Source organism: Rhinichthys klamathensis, unplaced genomic scaffold (genome assembly GCF_029890125.1).
Source record: "Rhinichthys klamathensis goyatoka isolate OS25496 unplaced genomic scaffold, OSU_Roscu_1.1 h1tg000899l_1, whole genome shotgun sequence".
Taxonomy (NCBI): Eukaryota; Metazoa; Chordata; class Actinopteri; order Cypriniformes; family Leuciscidae; genus Rhinichthys; species Rhinichthys klamathensis.
Window position 1 is genome coordinate 57,456 of NW_026607247.1, and position 13,542 is coordinate 70,997.

A 13,542-nucleotide genomic window follows, 5' to 3' on the forward strand; every position below is an offset into this window, starting at 1 on the left:
TAAACCAAAAGTAATACCCTTTGATTCCATTTGTACTTTTTCAATTAATTGTATATTAGGGTGCAACTTATAGCTAGACAGACAGTTGAACTTGAAGACACCCATTGACTTCCATAATAGGACAAAAAACACTATGGTCAGATTGCTTATAAATATTAGATCTTACATGTGGATGTGGGTTACTCTTTCTTGTTATGACTTTCCTCTTCCGAATTAAAGGGATAGATCACACAAAAATGAAAATTGTGTCATCATTTCCTTAGCCTCAAGTTGTTCCAAACCTGTATAAATTTCTTTGTTCTGCTGTACACAAAGGGAGATATTTTGAAGTATATGGGTATTGGTAACCAAACCCATATGCTATAAGGTAGTGACACTGTATAAGGCAGAACGACAATTGTTTCCGAGTCCCTAGCCTAAGACACTTGAACATAAGGGCCTTGAGGGCAATATGACTAAACAAAGGCAAGAACTTGCCCAACAGAAGGGGCTCGGACCATGGGCGGAGCCTCCAGGGAGATATCCGCCGGTTGAGCTCCCTCAGAGGTCAACTCTAGACAGAGAGGACTCGTGCTTGCAGTGCAGGAACGTTCAAATTGTAAAACCTGGCGAAGGTGGACGGTGAGAACCAGCCAGCCGCCGCTCAGATGTCGCCAGTAGATAAACCACTGGACCAAACCCAGGAAGAGGCTATGCCTCTGGTGGAGAGTACCCTCACGTCACTAGGCTGGCCAAGGACCATTGAAGCGTAGGTCAATACACTTGATGGCATCCACTATCCAGCGGGATAATCTCTGCTTCGTGACCGGATGCCCTTTGGTGCGGCCTCCGAAGCACACGAAGAGCTGCTCTGACTGTCTGAACTGGGCAGAGTGCTTAGTATTCTTAGGGCCATAACAGGGCAGAGTAAGTGTAATTCTCGTTTGTCCTCCGCATTGGGAAGAGCAGACAGCGAAATCACCTGAGCTCTGAACAGAGTAGAGAGCATTTTAGGCATGTAGCCATGTCTTGGCTTGTGTACGACCTTACAGTCGTTAGGCCCAAACTCAAGGCAGGATGCGCTAAATGAAAGTGCTTGCAGGTCACCCACTCGCTTGACCAATGCTAGGGCTGGCAGGAGGGCGGTCTTAAGCGAGAGAGGCCATAGCTTGGCGGACTGTAACGGCTCGAAGGGGTCCTTTGAGGGCCCTAAGAACAGTCGACAGGTCCCATGTGGGGATAGTAAGGGGACAAGGCGAGTTGAGCCTCCTGGACCCTTTTAGAAAGAGACTAACCAGGTTGTTCCTGAGATTGGGGGCCACATAGGTGTGGTATGCTGCTATGGCAGCCACATAGACTTTAAGCATGGAGGGGGTGCGGCCCACTTCCAACAGCTCTTGCAGAAAAGACAATACCACCGGTATGTCACAGGAAGTTGTGTCTTCGTTTCAGACTGTACACCAGTCAGAGAAAACAGACCACTTAAGGGTGTAGAGGCGTCTCGTGGACAGGGCTCTAGCCTCAGAGATAGTGTTTAGGACTCTTGCTGGGAGGTCCATAAGTTCCCATTGAGGGGCCATATATGAAGGGCCCACAACTCGGGTTGAGGGTGCCATATCGTCCCCTTAGCCTGTAAAAGGAGGTCTTTCCTCAGGGGAATTGGCCATGGGGCTCCTGCTAGCAGCTGTATGCAGAGGGGCCATCAGAAGGATTGTGTATGTCCTCTCTGATCTGTTCGATGACCGGAGGGAGCAGCACGACTGGGGGAAAAGCGTCCTTTGAGAAGAATAGTGGGCAGTGAGAGTTGTCTTCTGAGGCGAAGAGGTCAAACTCTGCCCTCCCAAAGACACTCCAGATCTTTTGAACCATCTTGGGATGGAGTGCCCATTCCCCTGGGGCCAGAAAAACCGCCAGCATTTCCAGGCAGTTGATATGCAGCCGCTTTTCCATTCTCAACCAGGAGCTGGAAGTCGGTCTGCCCTCGCACAGAGCTCCCCAACCCGTGTTGGAGGCGTCTGTTGAAATTACCCTCCTCCTCGAGACCTACACCCTTTTTACACTGGTCTGGTACCATAAGGGGTCCTTCCAGGGGGCCGTGGTACACCTTGTCGCGTAGGCGACCTGAGCGCCAAGCGTGAGCTGGGACCTGGGATTTCAGCCAGTACTGCAGGGGCCGCATATGTAACAGGCCCAGCGAAAGTACCATTAGGCCCAGCATCCTCTGAAAAGTCCTGAGAGTGGGAAAGGCCCCTACTCTAAATGATGCTGCGAGCCGCTGAATTGTCAGAGCACGCTCTGGTGTGAGCCAGGCCTTCATTTGGGCCGAGAGGCTGGAAGACATTGAGTTCTTGGCTAATTTATCCTGAAGCATTCCAAATGGCTGAGGACCAAGGATCTGTGAGTATTTAACTCGGCCTCCGACTGGGCTAAAACGAGCCAGTCGTTGAGGTAGTTCAGCATGCGCACTCCCTTCTGTCTCGGGGGGAGAGCACCATATCCATGCACTTTGTGAAAGTGTGGAACGCGAATCTCAAGAACGGTCTGTGATGGGGGGCTATTTGGATGTGAAAGTATGCATCTTTCAGGTCCACAAAGAAAACCAATCCCCTGGCCGTATTTGCATGAGGATTTGTTTCAATGTTAGCATCTTGAATGGCCATTTCATAAGGGCACGGTTTAGATGTCTGAGGTCTAGGATGGGCCCAGGGGCGGACTGGCCATCTGGAGCACCGGGACTTTTCCCGGTGGGCCGCTGGCCAATGTACACAAATATAAAAAATAAAAAAAAATCGAAAAGCATAATATTACATCTCTTTTCTACGCAAATGGATGAGATTCGATCGCGCGGGCGCGGCCGACAAAGAGTGTGTTTTGTGAGTGTGTTGCCCTCCCTCCCTGTTAATTAGTTTGTGTATCTTGAAACACGCCCCCTTTCACGTCTAATTTACAGAGAGAGAGATTGATCCGTTACAGCGAATTTCTCTGAGCAGATAATTACAAATAATTGTCCATGGATAAAATGGGGAAGAAAAGAAAAGGTGGAGCTGAAAAGTTGTTCCGAGCATTAAAACAATCCAATATTGTTTTCTTCCAAAAACGAGTTCCTTGTTTTATGTTTTAAAACTTTAACTTAATAATTACATAATTTAAGATTTTGATGATCCTCTAATGTTTAAAATTGGATAATTTGCATGTGATAGTGTTTGAGAGAAATTTAAATTAGCTGCTAACCTTTAGATTTTGTAGCTATGTTCATTGCAGATAGGACCAACTTACACAATAAGTTTGCACCTTTATGTCCATGTGGCTTTCTAGGTTTTATAAGTATTAATATTATTTGTCTTTGGCTATTTGCTTTGTACTTTACTTTACACTAACAGATATTTATTACAGATAATGCTGAATAATCCCTAATCTGTTTTGTCTCCTTCAACGGAATCATTTGATCTCTTATACACACAAACTCTGTTTCTCATACATACACAAGCTCATTCAAATGTACACACACACATACACACACACACACTCACAAGCCATCTCCTCCTCCTCCTCCTCATAAAACTCTGCTGAATATATTTTCAAAAATATAAATATTTTCAATCTTGATTCAGGAGTTGTTGCTGAGTGCTGCAGTACTGCTAGGTAGTGTATCTTGCACTGCACCAAGATGATACCCCCTGACTAGCTGATTTGCTGTCTTGATAGTTTTACATTAATAATGTTGTATGTCTTAATGTTATTCTGTTTGTTTCCCTTTGTTTTACAAATATGACCTAATATATGTTGCGTTACTTAAAATTAATGTTTAAATAGCATTTATTTTTGTATTGTGTTATATTTTTATGCTATAAGTGGTGTTAAAAACTATTCTGCACATTAATGAGCCAATATATTATGTGGTGGGCTGCTGTGGGCCAGAAAGTCCAGGGCCACTTTTTGGTCCGAGTCCGCCCCTGGATGGGCCTGAGGCCCTCATCCTTTTTGGGGATGAGCAAGTAGCGGCTGTAGAAGCCTGACTCCCTGTGGGGAGGAGGAACTGTTTCTACAGCTGCCTTTGCTAGTAAACTCATTACTGTACTGTATCTGACCACGCCAAATCGCTTCAGCACCACTAGGCTGGCCATGGCTGGGCGGTGGTCTTCGTGGCATACAGGGCCAGGTCTGTAGCGCTGCACAGGGTAACGGAATGCGGCTTGGTCTGGTCTGAGGACTGCCATGGTTATGGCTTGTGCAGTTGCACTGTGTCATTAATTAAATGCTTCAATATTCAGAGAAAAAGGTGTTTTATCAATATGAGTAAAGCATTTTGAAATCATTTTAATGACAGTACATTCAATGACAATCAGTAGATCGATGTTTAATTTAGTGTGCACTGTTATAATGGAATGCTATTTAAATGCAACAAATTATAGAGGAATGAAACATAAAAACATTTCTGAAAAAGATCAGATCTTTGATACTTCTAAAACATGAGCCTGTGTGATAGATTAAGCTACTACTTAAGTTAACAGTTTACTGATCACAAAGTGATGAGAGTACAATCAGTGCCGCCACTAAAATTTACAGGATAAAATTATGGGTAACTCTTGTAATTTCTTGAATTTCCATTAAAAAAACCTTACAAAATTAATACAGATTCTATACAAGAATTTCTACCTGTCAAAAAGCTTCAGTTGAAACTTTCCTTTGTTTCTAGATGCATAAAAGGAAACCACAGAAACAGCCAGTTTAAGATGTCTAGTTGTTGAAGAGGATGTGAGATTTTGTCCTCTGTGAGCTTTTTTCCGACCTCAAGACATCGGTTGCAAATTACATTGGTCACATTAAACTGTTGCTCTGTAAAGTTACTATCATAGGTTTTGTGATCAGGATTTTCAAACCAACACACTAAGATGAAAGATACTTCAAGGTGGTTTTCGTCTTGATTTATATCAGTCCAAATTAAAACATGTCAATAGTTGAGATCTTACTTCCTTTGGGTTATGCTTAGAAGAGCACCTAAAGCTGCGAAGACAAAGAGATGTGATTTGATCACAGATTTCAGAAAGCATAAAATCAATTTAATCTTCTCCTCCTGCACTGATCTGATGTGTTGTGAAGGTGTTGCATGGTTTCACTCCCAACTTTGATTTCTTATTTGGACTAGAGCAATTTCACAGAACACTAGCTTAGTGTTTCTATGCACCGAAAAGTCCTTGTACCAATAATATTGAAAAATCAGAATTGGTCTGTTGTGGTCTCTGGTGACTATAAAACAGCTGTGGTGCAAATCAGTAATCAGTGGTGAAGATTTTAAAGTGAAATTGACATACGAAGGCCAATATGTTAACCCATACTCGGAATTTGTCCCCTGCATTTAACTCATTCAAGTTAGTGCACACATATTAGGAGAAGTGAGTAATTACACACACTGTAATCCATGGACACACAGCCGGAGCAGTTTGCAGCCATTTTTGTTGTGGCGCCCGGGGAGCGATTGGGGGGTTAAGTGCCTTGCTTAAAGGATAATTCCGGTATTTAACACTTTGAGTCTATTTTGTAGTTTGTTTTGAATGAACTAGAGTGGTGGACTTAGAAATTTTGACAATGGGTCCTGTCTCGACTTTTTGACTATTTTAGGATCGCCTCTGACCGCTTCAGAGTGGATGTCTATGGGCATGCTCAAACATGTCCTTAAAACAACCCTTAACGTTCATTTACAAAACTGTGCAACTCACCGAGTGGTTAGTGGTGTTCGTTGATGTTCCAAAACAAGTAGCGTAGCGAAATACAGTTTCTGTCGTGTTTTATTTGCCATTTTTTAAAATCACATTGATGTCTGCTGAAGGACTCAGTGCTCGTTGATATTACTGCGCTACCGGAAACGGAAAGGGGTCTGTTTACATTTGGTTGTAGTCTTTTCGCTCGGTTCTCCGTCTCTCAGAAGGCTAGCGTGAGCAGAGCAACTGTGCTCCCGGAGTAGCGAAATAAACAAACAAAAAATCCTTACATCTAAAATGTATTATGAAAGGTGGATTCTGGAGGACCCGTTCGATTTTGAGTTTGACGGTCGAGGATACCGCTTCGAACCTGAATATACAGAAGAGGAGCTGGTCGGGAGTGTGCTTACGCTTCAGATTCAAATATCGAGCGGAAGTTTATACGCGGTTGTGAGGTATCTGAAAAATAGTTCCACTATAGCAAATAACACGGATTGAAAGCATACATTGCGCCGATATATTTGTTTTTAATTATCAACGAACACCACTAACCACTCGGTGAGTTGCACAGTTTTGAAAACGAACGTAAAGGGTTGTTTTAAGGACATGTTTGAGCATGCCCATAGACATCCACTCTGAAGCGGTCAGAGGCGATCTTAAAATAGTCAAAAAGTCGAGACAGGACCCATCGTCAACATTTCTAAGTCCACCACTCTAGTTCATCCAAAACAAACTACAAAATAGACCCAAAGTGTTAAATACCGGAATTATCCTTTAAGGGAACCTCATTTCCAGCCGGTATTGAGAATCCGACCCACAACCTTTGGGTTACCAGTCTGACTTTCTAACCATTAGGCCACAACTCCCCCTTAAAATGTCAGCTTTTAAAACAAAATAGGAAGAGTTGAGTCTGAAATGTATTATTAATTTACAGCCCTCTGAGATTGATAACCTCTGAGACACTTAACATAAACTACCATAAAAAACAGAGATCTTGCAAGGACTCATAGAACCCCAAATCCAGCTTGTTATTGTTTGTGTGTGTGTGTGTGTGTGTGTGTGTGTGTGTGTGTGGCATACACAACCAACACCCTAAGGATGCAAGAGTGAGCTATGCTTCTTTCTGACTCATTTTATTTCTCTGTGGGCAGCATTCTTTGGGGCGTGGCGGTCTCACCACAATTGTTTACCAGGGCATAGGTCAAGATTTAGTTTGCTTTGATTAAAGTCAGCTCCTATGAAATCTTGCAAATAAGTTATTTAAAAAAAAAACTTGATTAAAAAATATATGATTCAGAAGCATGCATGAAGAATGCTTTAAAAGATGCTTTGAAATTGCATTGATTAAACTTTAAGAGAACTTGACGAAAACTTGATAACATCACATCGGAAGGGTGTTCCGACACGCCAACAACTCGGTAACACGATGACATTCGATCTTGAAAGCAGATGCGATTGTTTATATATTAATAAAGTAACACTGGAATAAATCAATATTATAATTTACTATAGCACTTATTGAAGTCCCAGGACAGGTTTCAAGTACATTTGACAGTACTTTCAAAGATAAGGTAATGTGATCAGCAAAGAAAACTTATTTGAATATCTATGCTTTTAAAAGAAAAAGCTTCCTTTGAGTCTTGGTTTGAATGTTTAAAGTCTTTAGAAGCCTACTCCTCCAGTATGAAGTATTTTTTAAGTAAATAAAGTATTTATTATTATATATTTATTATATATTTATTATAATAATCATTATTTATTATTGCTTCAAACATATTTTATTACAACAAGATTACAAAATAGAGGCATCATTGCTTGTATGAAGTTTTTTTTTTGTTTTAAATGTTTTATTTGGTTACACATTATTTTAAGGTGTCATTGTAACAGTGTAATTGTCACGGTTAGTTGCAATGAAGGATGGATGCAGGATCTAAACGCAAGCAGTATTTATTTACACATAACTCAGGAAAGATACACATGAACAGAACAACCTAACCATAGGCAACGTAGAACTGACAACTGAACAGAACCAAACACAGGGTTTAAATACACAGGGACTAATCAAAGTAACGAGACAGCTAACGAGGGAATTGATAAACAACAGGTAATAGGAATCAAACAATAAGACAATGGAAAACTGGGTCAAAGGAATGGGTACACAGTCAAACATGAACTGAACAATGAAAACTAATCTAGAATTCAGACATGAACCGAAAAGCAGAACAAAACTAAACTCAAATCGTGACAGTAATTATATATTTAAGTTCTGAGTAATATTAATTAGCAACATGTACTTTAGGGTTAGGGTAGGATTAGGATTTGGTTGAGCATGGTTAGTTGCATGTAATTATGCATAATTTACTGTTATTACTATAAGTACATGTAACAAGGACACTGTAAAATAAAGTGTTACATTTTATTTTTTATTATAAATACAATGCATCTATAATATATTTATTTATTACAGATTTATTTAATGTTCTTTCAAACACTCACAATGTCACAGCTGGTTGCAGGAAGGGAGACTAGAAGCAGTATCTATTTGCAACAGTCATTTTTATTTACAAAAGACCAAAACAGAAACACAGCGGAGACCAGAAGAGAGCAGGAAATGAAGCAAACCAACATATTACAGATCAGAACTGACCCTGAACTGAAACAAACCGAGGGTTTAAATACACAGAACATAATGAGATGATTAACTAGACACAGGTGTAGCACATGAGGTCAAATTAAAAACCATGACAACAAACAAGGGAAGGGTCAAACCAAAACAAAACAGGGAAAAACACAGTATTATTGTATTATAAATACAATTTATTATTATTATAGATTTATTTAATATTCCATCAAACACTTACATATTATTTTATCACAAAATCATGACACAAAAAATAAAAATAAAATAGATGCCAGAGGTATAGGGTAAGGGTTAACTGTTGACCCAGCTATGCAGGTCACTGTACACTTTGTTATGCTTAGAGAGCTGGTCATAATGCATGCAAATATGACAGAGTCTCTCTCTCCAGTCTGTGTACATTCTAACATCATAGTAATGGTGCCATCTAAAATAAGATTCATAACGCTCTTTATCAGCGGCCACTTGAGTTAAGAAACTAGCCAGCGCCTTAACGCTGCTGAAGTCATTTACATGGATGAATGATTCCGGTGGAATTGATAGTTCATAAATGTTCCTGGGTGGGCCGAGCACCACCGGCACACTCCCTGCCTGAAGGGAGTTCTGCCACAGCTTCTCCGAAATATAGTCTGTAGATATTGAGTTTTCAAAGGCAAGGTAGAAGTAACATCGAGATATCGTGGAAAGCAGCTTTTTGTTTGAGAGCGGCCGCTTGGACCACTGACCGTATACTTCTATCAGATTTGACGGAATGTGTTTCTTCAGCTGCTGGAAAACTAGAGAGCGACTCTGATTGGCTTTGTATTTGCTGACCACCCAGCAAACTAGGCAGTCGCTCTTCTTCGGAATGATGTACGTGGCATTAGTCCTTTTAGAAACGAGTTCTCCGTATGGCATGAAGATGTCAGCATCACGGCGATAACTCATCGTCCAGTTGAACAAGCCGTTGTAGTTGCTAAGGTTGTGGTTGTTTGTGGGAGGTTCCAGCGATAACCAAAGCCACTTCTGCATAGGTGGACGTGCAAGGTGGAGAGGAAGTTTGGAGTGACCAGTCCAGAGCTCATAGTAGTGGAACACTACAACATCTGCTTGAGCGAAATTGGATTGGTTATCCTCCAGAAAGCATCTAGGGATTTCATATTTATCCATACAGACACCTCTCCCCACTCTGTAGTGAACTCCGAAAGGCCAGTGCCACAGGAGGATGGTGATGTTATGCTCGAGAATTTTTGGTCCGCTGGTCTCAATCTGACTCAAGAGTAGATTGTTTATACTCCAAGATAAAAAATTGTAGAGCAGTACAAAGCCAAACAGACAACAGAGGGCATGGTTATGTTGTTTCAATAATTGCATGGCACAACTACTGTGAAGACAAAGAAGTGAGGTGGTTACAGATATCAGACAGCATCAAATCAATTTAGTCTCTTCTCTTCCTTTTGAAAGTAGTGACTAAACCCTGATGTGATGTGATGTGATGGCGTGAACACGTAGGGACACTTAATCATCACTTCGCATGGTTTCAGTAACAACTTTGCATGGGTTTGTTTTAAAAAAATAACTGCACTAATATTAAAGCAGGTTGGAATCAATATACTATGCACTGCAATTTTAATAGCAAAATAATGTATTTATTTTTCTAATATGTTCACAATAAAGGTAAATAATTTACATATAAAAAATCTATTTCTTTTTGTTATTGTATTTTCTAAAATAATGCAGGCACAATTAAATAATGTACTTGCCTTGGCTTGAGAGTCCAGGACCGACACGAAATTTAAGTAAGCAATTGTGTTTGCTTGAAAGCAGAATGCCACTGCTTTGTGGGCGAATGACATATACAGTGAAACTGTGTATCCGGCCCTGCCCCGCCTGTTGGCAGTCAAACTCACAACGCAGAATTTGGACACATGATCAATGTGGTGCAAAGATTCACCCTGCACATGTGTAAAAGCCACACCTACTTTGGCGCAGAGCAGGCAAGATGTCTTTGTGATATTATACAAAACTACAACTTATAGCACTGTACATGTGGTACAGATAATATTTTACAGAAATTACTGAAATGATTTTAATATAAGGGGTTTAAGGAAACATTTGTTAATCTTAAACGAACATTTAAAAGTATGGATTGAGCTGTTGTCCATCTGAAATGCTTTGGTTGGTCCCACTGCAAGACAAATCACATTTCACAGGTTATATCTTTTTTTAAATCCTAACTCCCAAATTCAAAGATATTTTTAGAATCTGCCCTTGTTTGGCAAAGAATGTGATCAGTAATTATTTTGTGTGGAAATAAATAATTTATAATATAATAATATTCACAAAATATGGCCCAATATATGATGCTTTATTAATCTTCTGTTGATTTTTACAACCGTGTGTGTTTTAGAAACCGTATGTGTTTTCCCCGTATTTTAGTACATTTGACAGAAAATGTACAGCTACTGGTAGGCTAATTTTCCTATACAGATTTTTTCTTACAGTGTAATATTAGGCCTATATAATATGAACTGTATACGTTCCATTCAGATTTTAAAGAATGGATGTCAGTTTAGTGGATGTCACAGTTTTGGGCTCTTAATGATTTATTGTTTTTTGTGAGTTGGCCATTTAAATTATTTGTGACGTTGTTGTCATATAGTGAAAAAAACTTGTGGGTGGATTTTTCTTTTTCCTCTTGTGGGCTGATGCTGTAGAGAGGAGGAACCACAACCTGCTCTCACACTGGACATTTAGCGCTTTTATTTGTCATGAGAAATAGGCCTATCAACTTAATTCCCATTGTCTGAAGTGTGTGAACACAAACTCCATTCACCTAAGTAAATCAATTTGTCACGTTATCTTTTATAATTAGTATGGCGCTAATAGGCTAGCCTATTTCTAGACACTAGAGGGAGGTGTTGATTAAAAATTTGGATGAAACTATCATGTCGAAGCTTTTTATGTAGGCCTACAGTACATCAAATCAATAAAAGCATCAGCACAATATACACAAAAACGAGCATATTGTTGCATTATTGATTTGCAAGTTCTCTTTATTTCTAGGGAGATTCAAACATTAGCGGTGGGGAGATGATTCATCCCAGTGACTCGAATCTTTTGCGTAGGCCTACTACACTAAGGCCATATCCACACGAAGCCAGAGCTTTCCCTATCCGATGTTTTTTTCCCTCGTTCTAAAAAATTAAATTCCGTAAACACGTCGTCGTCTCAAGAATTACCTGCGTACACACGAAACCACTAAAACCGACTCAAAACGATGTAGTAATACATGTATTTTTACTGAAAAAATTTACTGAGTTGCTGAATAGCCTAGGCTACTATTACACAGGAGCCTAAACTCTGAGAAAACGATAATGTTAAGCGCAATAAAAGATAATATTCAGAATTAAACAGTGTAGCTGACTTACAGATTCAGCTAACATCCACAAATGAATAAGCACAACGATTCAGGGGAGGTTCAGACCTTGGCTGAAGCAGCTACACAGTGAACTCTGAGAAAATGCTACGCTTGAGCAAACAGTTTGTGAATAGGCTACTACAAATGATGGCCGTGAATAAAATATAATATTCAGATATTTTTAAACCAACCATCTAATGTCAGAATGTTTATTTTGGGGAGTGGCACTCAGTGTGCAGTGTGAGCCAGAGTGGCCAGCGGCTAGAGCAGCAAAAGCCAATGTGTGCTTCTTATACCGATATATTTAACGATGTATTTTGCATTTCTAATCCAAACAACGTCAAACTTGGCACCGCACTTACTCGTACCCGTAGCAAGACACCTGTCAAGTTTGAAATCCATCGAACTAACGGTTCGAGAGATATGCGAATAACCAATATGCCTGTTCAAAATCTGTTTTTGTGCGTGTTTTTAGTAATTGTTGGTCCTGTGTTTTTGAGAGCTTATTGTTACAATTACACAGCAAAAGTTTGGTGACAATTTGATTTGTGCATGGTAGAAAGCAAATACTGATACTAACATAATGACATACAATAAATATGGAAATTTGAACTACATATATAACTAACTGACAACTAACTACTTCTGAATAACTACAATATTCAGAAGTAAACAGTGTAGCTGACTTAATGTTTAGCTGACAAAGTGTTTATGTCAGAATTTTTTTTTTTTTTAAACCACAACCCTCTAATGTCAGAATGTTTATTTTTAAACCACAACCCTCTAATGTCAGAATTTTTATTTTTAAACCACAACCCTCTAATCTCAGAATGTTTATTTTTAAACCACAACCCTCTAATGTCAGAATGTTTATTTTTAAACCACAATTTTTAAACCACAACCCTCTCTAATGTCAGAATGTTTATTTTTAAACCACAACTTCAATGTGTGCTTCTTTACCGATATATTTACCGATATATTTTGCATTTCTAATCCAAACACATCAAATTCGACACTGCACTTACTCGTGCCCATAGCAAGACACTTGTCAAGTCTGAAATCCATCGGACTAACGGTTTGAGAGATATGCGATTAACATGGAGACAGACAGACAGACAGACGTTCCTGTAATTTATAGATAGATACATTTTTTTTAAAATTTATTTGATTAAATCCAATGGTTGATGAAATATTGATTAAAATTGAGATACAAACTATGCTGATAACGACAGAACTTGCGACCATATAGTTGGCTAACCATACTTTTGGGAAACACACCCCTGAACGAAACTTCAAATACGATACAATTTTTTTTACGTATACAGCTGTACGTGTCTCCGTGTGGACAAGGCCTAAAAAAGATCAAGTGGTTCAATATCCCTTTGTTATGAGCGAGTCATTGAATCACTCACTCAACCGATTTGCTATGGGCGAGTCATTGAATCACTCACTTAGCCGATTCGCTAAAAACACGGAATCAACCGAAACAAGTCTTGTCAGAAGTGAGATTTGTTGCCAAGTATTTTTTACACACAAAAGGAATTTGTCTTGATGACAGAAGTTTATCATCACTCAAACAATCACTCAAACAACAACAATAAGGTAGCTCAATATGTAATATAAAAAATGAAAAGGACTGTAAATATCATAATTAATAAACATTCATAATTATTCTATGTCCTTTAATTAACTTTAATGACAGCAAAGTACCGCAGAGCAGAGTGCTCCGTAGGCTTCCGAATCTCTTTCGGTACTATTTTGACGTTGGTAGGCTTCTTCTGTGGAAGAACGTGACACACCCCTGCTAAAATGTAGTGCCAGTATGC

General features: G+C 39.6%; 1 protein-coding gene across 1 annotated transcript; it reads right to left on the reverse strand.

Moving 5' to 3' along the window:
* Nucleotides 1-8,601: 8,601 nt before the first annotated feature.
* Nucleotides 8,602-9,766, reverse strand: fut7 (fucosyltransferase 7). Its single transcript, XM_056244052.1, has one exon. It carries the CDS (start codon nucleotides 9,667-9,669, stop codon nucleotides 8,611-8,613), a length of 1,059 nt encoding a protein of 352 aa, XP_056100027.1. The 5' UTR covers nucleotides 9,670-9,766; the 3' UTR covers nucleotides 8,602-8,610.
* Between the last annotated feature and the right edge of the window lie 3,776 nt (nucleotides 9,767-13,542).